Here is an 18,030-nt window from a genome sequence, read left to right as displayed (position 1 = left end):
AACAACAAAAGGCAGGAGCAGCAAACCGGGGATCAACCACAGGACTGGAACAGCTGTTTTGAGCCCAAAGTTGAGGCTAGACATTCTCCGGTGGGGGAGAGACAGCAATTGGTAATGCCGATGTCAAATTACCTACCGGCAAAGAAGGCTAACTGCGGAGTGAGGTTAGCAGCTACAGAACTTCACAAAGCCTCCAATGGCCGTCTGCACACTGATGACGTCCCATTGGCTGGAAGGTACAGCCAAAAGCACTCCACACAGCTGAGAGGGGGAGGGAGTTGGGAGTATTGGATGGTGACTAAGGGTTAGGGTATGGACTGTGATGAAATAAAAAGTGCTGGTAGGCAGAGGCTCCCAGCGCTGACTTTAAACTGCTTCAAGTACTTGCTGTGTTCTTAGGCTCTGCCTTGTTACTGGATTAAAGAAAGCTCTTTGTTGTTGTTACTGAATCCTGGCTTTTTGTTCATCACGCACGAGGCAGACCTAGACAAGCTGAGAGAAAGTCAGCGCTCCTTCCTACATTTAGTACATGCTTTTTGGACAGCTTTAGAGTCATTTTGCTGTATTATCAGATGGATGGAACATCAAAGGAGGGCTTGGAGACGGAAGTTGTGGCCAAAGAGAAAGAGGATCTTGTGGAGACCTGGGAGGATTGCTGCTCAACCCATCATGAGGCCCAAGGAATGTCAGCATCAGACTAATGGTCTTATGGAAGGAAGGCAAAGGGGCTCCTGGAATGGGAACGGGTCCACAGCATCTGGGGAGTGGTGGCATACTTCTGCATTGACTGGGACTGGATGACCTAGGTTACCAACACCCCCTTGGGTTGGAGCACCAATGCAGGGATGGAAAGAGACACATTGGACTGAGGATGAAGAGGGGGACTGGAACTACTTCACTGGCCCTGGAAGTAATACCATGGAGATCCTGAATGAATGCTTTGGGGAGGCAAAGAATATAAAAAACAGGCTGACAAGAGGAGGGCAGACCATAAACCATTCCAGATTGGGGATCAGGTATACCTATCCACTAAATATTTAAAATTACAAATACCTAGTAAGAAACTAGGTCCCAAATATCTAGGCTCATTCACAATAGTCAGGGTAATCAACACTGTTATAGTTGAATTAAAGATACCACCTCTACTGGGCAAAATGGACCCTGCGTCAGGGTTCCAAATAGCATCTAAAAGTACATCAGAGTCCAAGGCAAAGTATTGCTCAAAGTTCCAATTTATTAACAGAGCCATGTTGGCACATCTGGGAAAACACGAATCTGAAGGCTGGAGATCTTGTCCCCACACCGACAATCACATGGTCCAAACTTCCATTGCTATGCTGGCAGCTTCCACCCATCCAGTTCTGGTCAGGTGCAGAGGTGCTGGAAAAGGTATCCCTTTGCTGAGGCGTCCTGGGTAGCAGAAGGACCGCTGTCTTACCTAAATGGTAGTTCTCTGTGCGCTGCGGGAGAATTCAAGCATGGATTCAACTTCTGTTTGTCTGCCTGGTGACTAAGTTAATTTTAGAGTCTTTAGCCATGCTTCCTAGGCTTGACTGCCTTCAGTTTTCTCAATGAAGACATGGACCGTAAGAAGACTTTGACGATGAGGAGGAGCCAACGTTGCGACAATACGGACGTGTGGTCTCAATGCTCTGAGACCGCAGCTGATACTTTTGCCACTGGGTGGTCCAATCGGACCTAAACCGTCCCGCAGAGATGGTAAACAGGAAGAATATGTCTTGCTGATCTCAGGGACATCGCAAAGTCCCTGATCGATCCAAGAGAAGTTCTTCAAGCCGGCGACAAAAAATCCAGCCATTAGGCTGATGAAGTCGGGGCGGCTCCAAAATGGAAGGATACAGAAAGAGAAAGTGTTTCCAGCTGGTGAGGAATTTTTACCATTTTAAAAGAGACTGCCTATAAAAAACTTAGTTAATTTAAATTTGATAACAGAAGAAATAAGCAGCGGAATTAAATTTGGAAGGGTTTTGGACAGTGCGTTATCTTACTTTTTAAATGCTATCTTCATGGATGGAATTTATGCAAGCCTTTTAAAACAAATGGATTAAGTTTTCTTCTATTTTTTTATTCTTTTATTATTCTCTGTAACCTATGGACTAAAATTTTCCTCTTTCATTACTGGGGGTGTTCTCCTAACTCATTCAAAAATCGGACTCTTTTGTTTAAACTTGAAATACAAAAAAGATGCAAAAAGAAACAAGGAAATTTGCCACAATAACACTGCTACTCGGAGGCTGGAAGGTTTGTGTATTGGAAATGAAATACTCTTATTTTCCTCACTGATTATTTTGGCTTAGCACTACAAGGTCTCACTGCTTGGTTATAGAGAGTGATAAGAAGGAAAGCATACAGATGTCCCTTTGAAGTATATCTTTAACCAGAGAAAAGTGAAAACAAAACGTTATTGTGAATCTATGCTTAATCTTATTAACCTTCCAAGCTAGAGAAGCTGTGTTTGTTAGCTGGAGATAATGGCACAATTTCAACATGAAATTGTCATGATGAGTATAATTGGATATGAATATTGAATGGTACCCATGAAAGGAAGATTAGAAATCCCTTTGGATTATATATAAAAAGTTAATAAAAAAGAACTAAGTTAGATACAGTTAAAGTTTTGATTATTAGGGGGAAATGTTATGATACAGGATATAGTTAAATAAAGGAGGGATAAGGATAACAACGTATATATAGATATGCGTATAACATAAGGAAAGTGGATGCAAATTCTAAACAGTGATTTGGAAAGGAGGGTTAGAAAATTTTGTTATTAAATGTTATGGATGTTTAGCTAGAATAGGACATAAGGATTCAGTGTTAATGGAGGATTTTAGAAATAGTAAATGAAAAGCCAGTATGTGGTTATGTATTAAACTTTGGTATATTTTATCATGAAGGACGTTTAAACAATTATAGTCAAATGAAAATGGAGATGATGATGATGGTAACATGTATAAATATTGGAGTCACAATACTTGAGTTAATATGAATTATGCACGAAAGTCTTTTTGTAACCGATACACTTTCTACAGCATGTAAAGAAGGATGTTGTGTTTGTTTTGAAACTTAAAATTTAAAAATTTTTTTTTAAAAAAGAAGACTTTGATGACCAGCTACGTATTTCGACTCGGTCATCTTCATATATGCTGGACCTGGACCCGGACACTCGGGTGAGATTGGATTCTCACACAGCACACAGAGAACTACCATTCAGATAAGACAACGGTCCTTCTCCTATGTGCTTCTTGGAGAATCCAAGCATTGGATATACCCAACCTTAATGTCTTATGAGCGGGAAATCGGATGATCCGGGGCCACTTTCTTGCCCATAGAAACGGGCTGAAAAGAGAGAAATGATGATTCAGTTCGACAGAAGGAAGCCATCCTCTTCATGTATCGGTGAAATGCCCTTCGGATGTCCAATTTATGCCACCATTTCTTGGTGGGATGGCTGGCATTGGGACAAAAGTCAGGTAAAATAACTTCCTGAGACCTGTGGAAGCAAGTGTTCATTTAGGGATGAACAATGGGTCCAGCCTGAGGATGAACCTGGCAGGTCAAATGATGCACAGGTTCTCTTGGACAGAGAGAGCTGCCAGCTCTGAAATTCACCTTGTGGAGGTGACTGCAACAAGGAAGGTGACTTTTAGTGTCAGATGACGAAGGATGGAAGTTTTCAATGGCTCAAATGGTGGATCGATGAGAGCCTGTAAAACTAGGAAGAGATCCCATGTGAGATACCTGTGAATTACTGGTGGCCGCAAATTTGCTGCATCCTGAAGGGGTGCCAAGAAAAAATGCAATTGGAACCAGTTCATAGAATTGTGGATAAGGCGGCGACCTGCCTTCAAAGAGTGTTTGGGACAAGCACCTTGTCAAATCAGTGTTGAATGAATTCGAGCACCTAAGCAACACAAGCCGAAATAGGATTATTGTTGTTGGTGGAACACCACCTACAGAAAGCAGCCCAGTAAGTGTTGTAAATACGGTTCGTAGAGTCGCGTCTTGAAGCCTGTATGGTCTGGATTGAGCACTCAGAGAATTTCCCCTTTCTCAGGAGGTCCCTCTCAAGTACCAGAGGGTTAGCAGGAGCTATTAGGTAAGCTCCCCGTTGGGAGAGCGAGTGCATTCAGAGAAGCGTTGTGAGAGTGGTGTTGGAGAACACACAAACCAGCATACAGAGATGCTGCAGTTTAAATAGGCTTTTACTTTTGTGGAAATAGAGGTATCAGAGTCCATCAAACAGTCCAAGTCATACACGGTTAAGACAGTCAGTCATCAACTTATTTCAGTTAAGGGATAATCCAAATAAGTTAGTCCATAATCATACAAACAGTCTGGTACACAAAGTTTGCTACCAGTTGCAAAACTTACACTAGCTCACGCTGATCGCTATACGGCACTTCAAAACACTCAGATCAGATCAGCATGTAACAGTGATTCTGGCTCCATCTTATGGCCGATTGAGGAAACAGCAACCAATCACATTTACAGCATGATTTAAAGAAACAGGTACAGCATTGTTACATGATTTATATACTGCCAATCCAACCGTTAGATTATATTCCTAACAGGAGCCACTGAGGTTCTGGATGGACCAGTGCCCCCCAGCTGAGAGAGATCCTGTCCTGGAGTATCCTCTACGGGCAGGAGACGGAAAGGCTGATCAAGTCCGCGAACTATAGTCGTCTGGGCCAGCACAGAGCGACCAACAAGACTTCCGCCCTCTGTGAGAATCTTCCTGACCACTCACGGAATGAGAGCGAGTGGAGGGAAGGCATACAGGAGGCCTGGTGGCCACTGGCTATGTTGAGCATCTGTTCCTTCTCTTCTCAGTGTCGGGAACCTGGACAAGTACCTTGGTAGATGAGCATTCTCAGGTTGGGCGAACAGGTCTACTCATGGGTGGCTGAATCTGTCGGATAGCTATTGAAAGAGATCCGGGTGAAGCACATTCCATCTGGTGGACCTGCTGAGCCAGTCTGCCCGAGTGTTGGTTGTTCCTGAAATGTGCTCTGCGTGGATGGATAAGAGACAGTGACGTGCAGTCAGGGGAGGCAGAGCCTCACCACTGTCATCATGAAAAGAAAAAAAATGTAAAAGGAAAAAAAAGCCTCTAAAAAGCACCCTCTACAGGAGGAGGCAGGAGAACAACGTGCCTCATCTAGAGGCTTTTTTAAACAGTTAAGCAGAGTCATCAACGGTGACTCTGGCAGCAACTAGCCCAGCCTGACCTCAGCTCTTGCCTTTTTCCTTTTACATTTTTTTTTCATGATGGCAGGCAAGAGCAGAGTTGAAATCCTCTCTGAAACAGCTGGAAAAGGTACGTGTGGATTGGATGGAGGGGGAGGAATTCAAACTTCATCCTCCTGGTGTGGGGCTTTGGGCAAAGGCTGGAAGGAAGTGCTCTCCCTCCCCAAGTGTAGTTTGATTGCAGGCAGAGCCACTTGTCTTTTCAAACCTGTAATCAGTGAAGCTGGGCTGGATCCTTCCAGGGCTGGGGGAAAGTGTGTGTGTGCTCCAGTATGGCTCTTTGACTGGCTTCCTGCCTCCTCCTGTGGTCTCCCTGACTCCCTCCAATCCAACTTTGTGTGTGTGTGTGTGTGTGTGTGTGTTTGAGAGGGGGGAGGGAGGGAGAAAGGGAGGAAGGAGGGGAAGGGAGAAGAAAAAATAAGAAGGAAACTTATTTCACAAAGGAGAAAAATAAATGATGTCGCTTTAAATTGGAACTGAGCATGCCTGGCTGTGGAATTCTGCGAGTTGAAGTCCACAAGTCTAAAAAATTTTGCGTCAGTGTCTCACCAGCCATAAACCTCACCACACGTCACTGATAGGAGATGAGTCTCCGCCCACAGATGTAGCTTCTCTGCCTCCTGCATAAGGGCCTTGGAATATGTGCCTCCCTGGCGGTTCATGTGGGATTTGGTGGCCACATTATCCATGAGCAGGAGGAGGGAAGAAGATAAAGAAAAAGACAATGAATAAGTCTATATGTGTGTCTTAAGGGAATTTAAATTTATTTCTTGACCTTGATTAAACAATTATCTTTTTTTGATGAATGTATTAGGCGTTTGAAATAAATGAGCTTGTCCATTGTTTTGAAAACTATGAATATGTTTTTGCTTGCTATGTTGACAAAAAGGAAATGAAGATAAACAGAACGTTTTCATTTGGGAAGTCCTGCATTTTCAGACCTCAGACAAAATGAAGAGTTTTGTAATTCTGAAATATGTTTAATCACATAAACTTTGGCAGGGAATGTTTCGATGTGGGTAAAGCTCTGCTGCACATGTGGGACGAGCCGTGCCTTCCACGATGGCCAACCTGACCCTGGGTGAATTGGTTGTTAAATTACCACCACCACCCACTATCAAAGTAGATCTTGGGCGCTGCGCTGTAATGGAGAAAAGGGAAATGAAGCAGCTGGCACAAAGGAAGGAGGAACAGGGAGAAGGAAGAGGGAACGTGCTTCCTCCTTCCCTCGCGTTGGCTGCTGCATTGCCCATTTCTCCACTGCAGCATCATGCTGTGCCACGGAGCTTGGCCCACCCACCACCGCCCAGATGCCATCACTTCCTCCAAGCATTTTTTTCCCTACCTGATTTCCAGGTCCATCGCATTTCTCCGTCATTTTTTGCTGTGTATGCAGGGAAACAAGTTTGTAGGACTAAAAAAATAATTCAATTAATTCTAACTTCGTGAGATTTTTTTGGGTGAGAAATTGGAATTGATTGAACTTTTTTTTGGTCCCACAAACTTTTCTTTTCCTGCACATGATGGGAAGAAATGTGATGGAGAAACGCAACAGATCTGGAAATTAAGTAGGCAAAGAAATACTTGGGGGAAACAAGGGCATCTGGGCACCATGCACTGAAACGGGCCTGTCTCTTTCCAGTAGTTGCCCAGGCCCACCGGAGGGAAGTTAAATGCGGTGGCATTCCACCTCTGACCGGGGAGGGGCAGCTGGCATGGGTGCTGCAGGCAGGATGACTGCTCATTTCAGTACCCTCCCTGCTGACACTTTGGCCCTTATGCGCAGGTCCCACCCTGTCCCCACCACCTGCTGTAAAGTAAAAGTTTTCACCCTAATGACGTGATTGAAGCTCCTTTCTTGGACCTTTGGGGAGGGTTTTTTTCCCCTTCCCCACCCGAACATGTCTAACTTATTTGCCAAACTCAACAAAAAATTAGCTATCAGTTCTACCAAACCAGTGCGAACGGGCTGAATCCCATCATTGCCCCAGCCCTTTTGTACATGCGCTGCAACATCTCACCCTTGCATGAAAGAGGAAGAAACTGCATTGTCACACTTTTATCCTGCAGGTGCCCCCATGCCATCCTCCCTTTCTTCCTAGTTCTTTTGGAAAATAATAGGAAAGGTACACATACCCAAATCCAATACTACTTACCAAAGGATTTTAAATGTTCCAACAACTTATCTATTATTTTGAAGGGAAACAGAGAGGACAAAAAAAAAACTTGTGCCATCTGACAACCTCCTTCCCCACTATAGTTAGAGAGAAAAGTAGATGGAGAAATGAATGCATAGACCTGCAGACTTTGAATCATCCTTAATTATTTTGAGATACCTCATTTCTGCTAATCAATAATGAAAAGAATACAGATCGCCGTTAAACAGCAACTAGAGGCAACGCATGATGGTCCTTCACAAAAGTGGAGGCGCTCGTTGGCCCAGAAGCTGGCCTAAAGGAATCCGGCCACTTATTTCCCGGTGGGATGAGGCCGTGTGACAAGGATGAAAAGCAACGGAGGCACTGACCATGCCCGAGTCCTTCACATCACTCAGTCGGGGCCGAAGAGGACCATCGCTCTCTGTTTCTTCCGCCGCGTCTCCACCAAAACAGCCGCCTCGGAGCAGCTTCCGCTGGACGCTTTGCTGATGACGCGCGCACGGGGGGGCGGGGCGCTTTCGGGAACGCGCAGATGGAGGAAGCAGAGCCTCCTCCTCATTTACACGCCATGGGGAGGGAACTTTGCATTGGCGAGGCTTAGCCGTCCTGCTCTATCCACTGTGACAGCGGCGCCAGCAAAGGCGACCTCCGCTTGCCCGGCGGCGCTTGTGCATCTAACTGGGGGCGGGACTCGGGAGGAAAAAAGGAAAGGAGGTGCTGTCGCTTTAACGGTGACGTAACCGGCGCGTCGGAAGCTCCGGGTGACGCCGCTGTGCAGCCGACGCTTTGATTTGCGGCGGGTGACTTGATTGGGCCTGAGCGTACGCGGAGAGTGAGCGGCCTTCGTGGAAGTCTTATCTCTGCTTTCCTGTCCCGAGCGACGGGCTGTGACTTCCGCTCAGCGCGACCTCCGGCGACTCCTTTTCCCGCTCATGCATGGGCTTCCTCCTGCTTCATTAGCGCGTCCGGTGGATGGAGTAGAGGGGTAAGAGCCGTGTTGGTCCGGAAGAGGTTGGCCTAGGCTCGTCCGTTTGAAAGGGATGTCGGCTCGTTCAGTCGGATTGGCTTTCCCGTGGAGCTCCGTTTAGGATTTGGAGCTCTGCCCCCTTTTGCCCTTCATCAGGCTTTGGCTGTGACTTCAAGGAGGCTGCTTCGCGCAACTTTCCTTGTTGAGAATCAAGCGTGTAGGCTAGTTCCCTGTAATGTAAGTTCCTGCCGCTTGTGTAAAATGGGCGGTTCTTTTCACCCGTAGTACTGTATATATTTTCTTCGCTAATGAGATAATTTAGTATGGTACTGCAAATAATGAGCTTCCTTCTAAAAGTGGTTAAAGGTAATTCATGAGTCTCGCTGACTAAGCAATGGTGTGCTCAGTTTGGGATTTTTTTTTTTTGTCAAAGAACGGTGTCTTAATTCCAACAGCCAGTAAATAGATTGCTCCTAACTGATATTTTCATATCCTACCACAAGCTGTCAAGCAGGTAAAAACCTTTTTTAAAAATTACATTTTAGTTACATTATTAGATTTCTATCCGTAATTCTTTTTCAGAAGCTAAAGTAATAGACATAAATTCTGTGCTCCCTTAACTTCTGAGTACTCTGAGTACATTGGCTGTGAGATTATGTCTGTCCCAAAGTCATCCAGGGAGCTGTCATAGTTAAAGATGGACTTGAATGGATCTCCCAAGTCCAACACTTTTAACCACTGCATTACAATATGTCTTTTACTATTTTTCATTGTTGTTGCAAGACTCTTTTAAAACAGTATTTTTAATTTCAGTATTTTGATTTAAGAATTAAATTATTATGGGAAAATGAAAAGAGTACAAATTCTAATTCTTTACTTCTCACCATTTTCCTGGTCCTATACTACTGAAGAAGTTACATACATCAAGAATCAAAGGTAAAATCAGATGCAGAAACAAATTTAGATGTACTGTAAGTATCTACAGTTCACTGTTTTCTGTGTATTTGAATGAGGGCAGCATTTCCATGGTGACTGTTTACACTTTTCATAGCACAGCCAGTCATCACTGAAGTGATACAAAGCCTGTCTTTATTACAAGTATCTTCACTTACCTGGAAGTTACAGTAGCACTAAAAAGGAGATTTATGATTGGTCCTTGAAACTACAACATCCTCCTGATCATGTGATTTGGTTGCCTCAAGACCAGCATACATTTACAATGATCACAATGTCTCACAATCACCATTTGCAACCTTCACAGCTGGCTTCCAACAAGCAAAGTCAAGGAGGAAGCTGGCAGGAAGTCACAAGCTACAAAAGCGTTTTTGGATTGTATGAATAGATTGCATCAGAATTTGAATTACTGTAGGGAGGTGGATAAGTTTTGAGCAAAATAATCCACTTTTTAAACATGCTAAGAAGCTGTGTTTATACACTATAGTTGTTTGAATGGGAAATGAATGGGTGGAATAGAAAGCTATGGAGTATTCTGCTTCACGAATCAGTTGAAAAAGATATTGAACTCTTGACTGAAAAGTATGGCTGATTTGGGTGCAGCACAAGGTCCCTTGCATCTTTGTGTTTATCCCAGTAAAGTTTATTTGATTATTCATTTGGAAGTTTTAATTATTGGTCTTTTTTCTAACATGTTTTTTTTAATATGCAGGAACTAGTTGGATTGGGATTAAAGCATAGTTGAAAGAAGCACAGAAGTAAGTAGATTTTTTAAAATGTCTTTTTTGACAATGGAAGTAGAATGACTTTTAGTAGAAGTAAATTATGCTGTTTATGTTGATTTTTATTTTTCTAAATTCTAGTTTTATAGCTTGATCATTGCTTGTTAATAATAGCTTGTGGCTAGAATGGGAGCTGAGAAAGAATTTTGTTCCTTTATTTGAATTTTGTTTAAGTGAATCTTTTAATTCAAGATGGCAGATTTTTGAGATATGAGAATTATAAGAAGGGGTAGGAAAATAACTTTCATTTCTGAATACTGAAAATGTCATTCAGAAATATTTTGTCTCCAGTACAGATAGTTGTTTAGCACCATAATTAGGATTGGCAAATTGGTTGTTAAGCAAAGTGTCAGAGTGTGCACAGTGTGACTACTATTTTGAGACAATCCAGGAGCAAAATACAGTACACAGAGGTTTTGTTTTTCAAACAGTGGTTTATCTACAAGACATTGTTACTTCACTTTTGCTTTACAGACTCCCCAAAGTTGTAAATATAAGGATTGGTCATAAAAATGCTTTTTTCATTATTGTCATAATGTTGAATAGCCACTAAACAAGGAAATTGCTAAAGGAGGACTAGCCTTTTGAGCCCCTCCAATTTGATGACAAATTTAATTTGTAAAGTGATACTAAAAAAGAAATGAAAAACCTCAGTCTGCAACAAAAGTTACACATATCATTTTAAAGGTCATGTGAAAATAACTGCATGCTTCTTTTTAATCTTTATAGTGAGATAGTAGGTTTCTACTCTATAATATTCCTATTATAAAGCCTTACTAGATTGTCAGTTGAAACAAATATTTTCAAGACATTTTTGTTCATTATTAAATTTACGTTTATTTATCACAACATTGAAGAAGCTTACAACTATGAAAAGTAAAGTAGAAAACATAATAAAATTGATGGAGTTAAATAAAGTAAAATTCAATCATGAAACTGACAAAAGTTTGGTGAAACTTTTGTCAACTTTTCCTATATTCCCAAATGCTATGAGAGTAGGAGCCAAGTACTCTGCCTTAGGGAGCTTATTTCATTGCTTGAGAGATGCATAGCATAGAACTAAGCTGGAGAAAGGAAGGAAGAAAGAAAGGAAGAAGAATGCTGTTAAGAGCTTGTGAAAAACATTACATAATTTAGAAATAGCAGGAAGCATGAGAAACTCAAAAAACCTCTGCTTTGATTTTGATTAATATAAGATGGGACAGAGAAACTTGGCCATGTTTTCAAGATTAATATCAGCCCTTCTTGATATGAGATCTCAAGAAACAGAAGCCATAGTGATTTCAGGAATGTTGTGTTACTATAAGGATTTGATCAAGTTGTGGATTATCATTGCTGAGTCTGACTGGTTTAAAAGGGTCATAGTTGGCACACAGACATACTTATGTAACTAGCCTTACCATGGCAAGAAATACAAGTCAAGGAGTACTTCTTCATATGTTGGCCGATTTTATCAGCAATTCTGTTGTTTTTCCCCCCACTATTGTGGCAAATATGTGCTCTCAAGAAAAACAGAAGTACTTTGAACCAAAGTCATGCTCCAATTATATTTTACTGATTCTGTCTAAAAGTTACTTGAGCTCGAGAAGCCAGGAGGTTAACTGCTGGAACATGTTTGCAGTAGCTCCTCTCAGTTTTATTTTATTTTATCAATTTTTAGTATTCCCACTGGATCCATTTTTATTTAACTAATATTCTTTGGATGAGATAACAACAAAGACCACAACACAGATAATTTGTTTTTGCCTTGAATTGATAAGACGTAAGAAAAAGAAAGAAATGTCATAGTACTTCCCAGGATCTCTCCCACCTGTGAAAACTGCAAAACAACCAAGAATTGAGGAGCACTTTGCTGGAAAGAGAACTAAGTAAAACTAACCCTCCCTCCATCTCCAACAAATTTGAAATTTCAAAGAGAATTGGCAAAACAACAGCTATTAGACTTTCCCGAACTTGGGGGGTGCGGAGAGCAAACTGACAGACAGCCAGTCTCACAAACAACTCGTCCAGTTACATCCTATATGTAACCTGACATAAAGGCTAAAAAGACTAAGAACAACAAGCTAAATCAGTATGGAGAGAATACCATGGGAAAATACAACTGAGTTTATGGTTAAGCAATACTTTCTCACAGCGCAACTGTTGTTTCAATATTTGAGCAACTAATAGCCATACAACATGATTTGTTGAGAAAAGATATAGCTGTTTTTCTCCTATTACAAAATTTGGGTCCATGTACCCCCACTAAAGACCTTGCAGCAGGCCTGGTTAAATCCCACACTCTGAATAGGTCTGTGGACAAGGAGCCTTAAAGAGCCAAGGAAACAGTTAAAAAGCGGCAGCCTGCTCAGAAAAAAATGGTTTTCTCCTGACAAGGCAGTGAGAGGGGAATGTATTAATAGAGAAGTTTCCTTGGAAGCTGGTAAAGCATCTCCCCCCCCCCCTTGACATCATTTACATAGTTCACTGCAAAAACAACAGATTGCTCTTAGAATCCATATGGACAGACTTAATTATGGACACTGGAATACCAAGAGTGCAATACTAAGTTCCCTAACCCAGCTTCTTCACTGCCAATGGCCCCAAATTGGAAGTGGATACTCTTGTCTTTCAAGCAGCCCACCATGCCTTTGATGCTATTTAAGATGAAGGTACAGCCTCCTTTCAAATCTTTCCCATCAGAGATTTCTGTGAGGAAACGGTTAAACCCTTAATTGTTAATATGCGAGCTCCCAAGGTTGCTGTCTTTTCCTCATTTTCAACCTTGAGAAAATGAGAGAAAGAAAGGGTGAGTCAGCCTTATTCGGTGAAGATGTATTTAACAACATAGAAACTGGCCTTATTAATGTTTTTAGGTCTCTACCAAGGAAAGAACAACATACTATTCAGGTTAGAAAATTTAAATAAATCCCTGTTGGTCACAATCGATACAGCTGAGCCACTTATAGATCTGGTCTCCCCAATAATTGAGCCTCTTACTTCCCCCGCAGAGGGCAAGAGATTGCATCAATATGAGATCATAGAAAATAGAAGCCAAGATCCACAGGGGCCAATAGAGGCCACGGTAGAGATGGAGATACTATCATCCTTCTATGAATATCCTATGATACCTTCAGCATCAAACCAAGAGATTGAGAGAGGACCCACATCGGTGCCACCATTTCAAAGTCAAATGCAGCATGACTTAATAACTCCTTACTCTACATCTCAAGAGGCACCTGAAAGGCAAGCTCCGTTAGCTGGTGTTAAAGCCTCTTACTCTGAACAAGTTCCTTAGGAGAACACAGGACTTAGATGAGGAAAAAACCCTCCTTTTAGAGAAGGCTAATTTCATTTGTGACGACACCTCAATCCAATGTAACAACTTTAAATCATATTTCCTGATGAGCTGCAAATGATGACTATCTTTCCCTTACAACTTGGAATATAGCAGGTTGGACTGTCCCATCAAAAGACCAACTCTTTTTTGACTGTATATCACAATTTGACATCCTCTTCTTACAGGAAACCTGGACCTCCGCAAGGATACAGTTAGATGGTTATTGGGCTAACTCTATCCTGGCTGTCCCAAGTAAGGTGGGTGGGAGAGCCAAAGGAGGTATTGTGACACTAATACATTCCTGCAATTTAAATGTGTATTACTGCTACCATTATAGCCCTGGGTTGTGTCTACCATTCTCTTATCTAAACAGGTGGAGATTTTGCTTTATCTATATTCCTCCCTTTAATAAGAATAATTTTATCAACACCATTTGGGACTGCATAGAAGATTTTATCCTTGGCTGCTCAGACAAATACCCCACAGCAGTAATAATTATAGTGGGCGGGGGAGGGGCTTAAACACTAGGATGGGCTCAAACAATCAAGCAGTAGTCAATTTAAGATCCATTACGATGAGAATGCACCAGGAAAACCCCTGCATTCCAGAAAATTTAAAGACCCCAAAGCAAATCAGGCAGGTTTGTGTGTAAGACAGATGATTGGACATTTGGACCTATGTATTCTTAATGGTTCCACACATGGAGATTACTCAGCAGAATATACATGATAATACCATGTGACCTCTTGAAGCTCTACAGTAGATGGAAGTAGATTCGCGATTGCAAAGCGATCACGATCCAGAAACCCCTACTCTTACATTACACCAGAAATTTTTAAGGCTGGCTCAATCTACCTATCCAGGTTAGAGAGCCAAAATATTCAAGTAAAAATTAAATAGAAGGAAAAAATACAAAGGAAGTTACTAAATGGATGTTAGCTCCAGAAACCAAAGAACTACGTACATATATCTCCTAAGAAGTAAGTTTGAAAGATCATACTTAGAAGGGTTTGAAACCTTAATTACAAATTTGAAATCAGTTCTGACTAACAGAACACTGGCACACTCCAAAAAGTCAGCTTTAAAGCATAAAAATGGTTTGATAAAGATTGTGTGCAACTGTAAAGGACATATAAGAAGCACAGAAAAGGTAAAAACGCCCCTTCTGAGGATCATACTCATTATTTAAAGCAGTTGAAGGCACAATATAAGACCCTTTTAAAAGAACATTTTTAAAAACACTACAAGACACACTTTTTTTTCCTCCCAAAAAGTGGGTGGAAGTGTCTGTGCGTCTTATAGAGTGAATATTGCGATGGGGGAGGGGGGTTTGCAAATGCTGCCGCTGTTTGCTGTCGCCGGGGAGTACTTGAGCCTTCGCTGCCGAGCAGCTGATTGGCGGTTGGATCAGCCTCCTAGAATACCTCCGATCAGCTGTTCTAAGTGGCAGGGATCGCCTATTGCCACTGGAACAGCAATCGGTAGTGGCAATCTCCACTGCCTGGAACAGGTGATTGGCAGTATTCCAGGAGGCCGATCCAACCGCCTATCAGCTACTCGGCAGCGAAGGGTTCAATGTTCGGTGGCGGCAGCGGCAGCTCAGTTTTCCACTCACAAGGTACATGGAAGGCTCATCTGGATTATACATTGCAATCAGCCCATAGGTCCTCAAATGCCATTAAACATTTATTCTACACAGGCGGAGATCAATTAGTACCTGCTGCCTTAAAGCTTTTTGAGGCCAAAACAATTCTATATGGGGCACAGGAATCTTCACAAAGCCCCACTAGAAATCATACAAACAAAATTCCTGCAAGCCATTTCAGCTTCTCCCAAAGGAACAGTAAACGACCAGTTAAGGATTGAAACAGGTATGCCTCAAATTCAGATAAGAGCCTTGAAACTGATGATTATCTATTGGCTAAAAATGCATTTCGTTCCAGAGGGACTAACCCCGTTATTGTTGACTGATAATTTCCCCTCCCCCTGGAAAGAGGCGATAGACCACAAGCTGGGCTCTTATGGGCTCTCCCTGATATTCTTAATATCCCTAGGCTTTGACTCAGCTAAGCAAGTAGTTATTAATAGAATAAAAGACAAAGATTTCCACTTAAAACTAAATAGGATGCCTCTCCAGAGTAGGAACAGAATTAAATAGGTTTATGGGAACCAGCAAGATATTTTAAGGACCTGATCTTCCCAAAACATAGAATAGTGTTCTTCAGAAGCAGATTTAACATCCTCCCCTCAGCACTCTTCCAGGGCAGGTATAAGAAGACCCCAATAATGGAATGAGTATGTATATGTGGTAAAGGAGAAATCGAAGATATCAGATGTTTTATTGTACTGTGAACTATGCAGAGTTTATAGGTCAATGAATATTCTCCCCTTATTAGAGAGATTATCAGGGAGGGTAGACAATTTTTATGTAGGCCATCTCCTCCGGGACTCAAACCCAGCTACTACACATGCAGTGGCAAAATTCTGTGCTGCTGCAATGACCACAAGGAAAAATTTGGTTGCAGAATCAAAGTTGTCTACTTGCTCCTATTTTTTGTAGCTATCTCTTACAATTTTTAGAGAAAATATATTTACACATATACTTATCTGCTCTTCAATCATGTAAACAAGAGCATGATCCAAACTGTTTGAGCCGATGTATTGTATTATCATGGATGTTACTATCCACTATTATTATTAGTACTACTTGTTAACACTATTGTAAACAGTGATGATTCTTGTCTATTGCTGGTCTATGACTGTAATAAAGCGTTGTTGTTGTTGTTGTTGTTGTTAAACATTGCACAGTCAGCCAGATATTCAGTCTGGGTTTCGCATTTTTGTCTACCTATTGAGTCCTTACCAAGGACCTGGGATAGGCAAATCTGGATGTTTGATGGTGTAACAGATATTGTAGAATGGAAGCAATTCCGAGTAAAACCGCCTTCTGCAATTGACAGATGGCAAATTTGTCAATGCCTATGGTGTTCAAGTGCTGCTCCAGTTGTTTTGGGATTGCACCCAAGGCATCTATTACTATTGGTACTCTTAGTACCCTTGTTTGACTTTGCCATAGTCGTTCTATTTCTATTTTTAGGTCTTTGTGTTTTGTTATCTTTTCCAGTTCTTTCTCTTCTGTTCTGCTGTCTCCCGGCACTGCCACATCCACTAGCTAGACTTTTTTGTCTTTCTTATTGACAACTGTTAAGTCCGGGGTGTTATGTTATAGGTGCCTGTCTGTCTGGATTCTGAAGTCCCAGAGCAATTTAACTTCTTCATTTTCTATGACCATTGTTGCCACTTTGCCATGCCACTGTAGTCAGTTTATGCAATCTTCTTGAAGCAGCTTACCAGGTGGTCCACTGTTTCTTCAGCTTCTTTGCATAGGTGGCACTTCCTGTTTGTTGCTGTCTTCTCAATTCTTTGTAGACATTTGTTCATAAGGCTTGGTCTTATGCAGCCAGAATTAATCCCTCAGTCTCTATCTTTAACTTTCCTGCTCTTAGCCATTGACAGGTTTTGTTATTATCTACTTTGCCTACTATTTTTTTTAATGTACTGGCCATGTAGTGTTTTGTCTTCCCATGCCTCCATTCTATTCTTCATTTGGACTTTCTTGTAGGCCAGCTGGGTCTCTCCAGTAGTCAGCAAGCATTCCTTGCATCATGGCGCATCTTGATTCCTTCAATTTTCACTATTTTTCCTTGTTTGATAGTGAGTGTGGCACATTTATCCAATCCAAATTCATTGCAATATCTTGGCTATATATATGAACAGTGTTGAGCAGTGATTCTATTTCAGATGGTGATTTTCCATACAGCTTCAGATCATCCTTGTAAAGAAGGTGGGATAGTCGGGCAGATGTTGTTGTTATTTAATTTATTCATTAAACATGAAACTCAGTCAAGTGAACATTCAAGCATGTATCACAAATACCATTGACTGGTGCTAATGGTTGATAGGGGTTGCTGCCAGCATCCTAGGTATCAACCAAGTACCTTCTTAAAGTGTACTATGTTACAAGTAGCACATTTTTTGCAGTTCTGCAGGTGTTATTGCAATATGTTATTGATATATTTTGCAAAATTCTTGGGTATGGTACCAAGTGTCCCTATCACAATGGGTATCACTGTTACATGTTTCATCCATAACCGTGTAGTTTCAATGGCCAGGTTGTGATATTTCATGATTTTTTCCAGTTCTTTTTCTTCGACTCTGGCATCTCCTAGTATATCAATAAAGTATGCATTTCGGATTTTGACAACTGTGATATCTGGTGGTGGTTTTATTTTTTTTATTATTATTATTATTATTATTATTATTATTATTATTATTATTATTATTATTATGTGGTTAATCTTTGGTGAGATTCACAGCCTTTGAGGCTGGTTGGTTGCCTAACAGCTCGAGTCCTAATCAAGGACCTAGGAACTGTTAAGGTAACGTCAGAGGATTTAAGTTGTTCCAAGTAGGGTGGTTTTTTGTAGAATCAGAATGTTCAAGTCTGATAAATTTAAAATTTCCAAATAGCGAGGTAACCCTTTGAGTATTGCTCCTAGGGCTCCAATTACAATT

At 41.5% G+C, this 18,030-nt stretch overlaps 2 protein-coding genes across 12 annotated transcripts in view; one reads left to right on the top strand and one right to left on the bottom strand.

Moving 5' to 3' along the window:
• Positions 1–8,039, bottom strand: part of ZCRB1 (zinc finger CCHC-type and RNA binding motif containing 1) — a 37,523-nt gene extending 29,484 nt beyond the window's left edge. Inside the window, exon 1 of one of the 6 annotated variants that reach the window (XM_087723571.1) lies at positions 7,802–8,039. In XM_087723571.1, the coding sequence (XP_087579697.1) occupies positions 7,802–7,804 (3 nt within the window). In that variant the 5' untranslated portion in view covers positions 7,805–8,039. The other 5 variants (XM_014061116.2, XM_014061117.2, XM_014061115.2 and 2 more) reach the window with 5 other exon arrangements.
• A 394-nt stretch (positions 8,040–8,433) lies between these two features.
• PPHLN1 (periphilin 1) overlaps positions 8,434–18,030 on the top strand; it is a 42,250-nt gene continuing 32,653 nt past the window's right edge. The window contains exons 1-3 of one of the 6 annotated variants that reach the window (XM_087723565.1): positions 8,434–8,914; positions 10,067–10,112; positions 13,641–13,707. In XM_087723565.1, the coding sequence (XP_087579691.1) occupies position 13,707 (1 nt within the window). In that variant the 5' untranslated portion in view covers positions 8,434–8,914; positions 10,067–10,112; positions 13,641–13,706. The other 5 variants (XM_087723566.1, XM_087723564.1, XM_087723563.1 and 2 more) reach the window with 5 other exon arrangements.

Source organism: Thamnophis sirtalis, unplaced genomic scaffold (genome assembly GCF_051295495.1).
Source record: "Thamnophis sirtalis isolate CommonGarterSnake01/CBP01778 unplaced genomic scaffold, rThaSir2_p1.2 scaffold_9, whole genome shotgun sequence".
NCBI classification, from domain to species: Eukaryota; Metazoa; Chordata; class Lepidosauria; order Squamata; family Natricidae; genus Thamnophis; species Thamnophis sirtalis.
The sequence above is the reverse complement of the archived record's forward strand: the minus strand, read 5'-3'. Positions and strand labels throughout refer to the sequence as shown.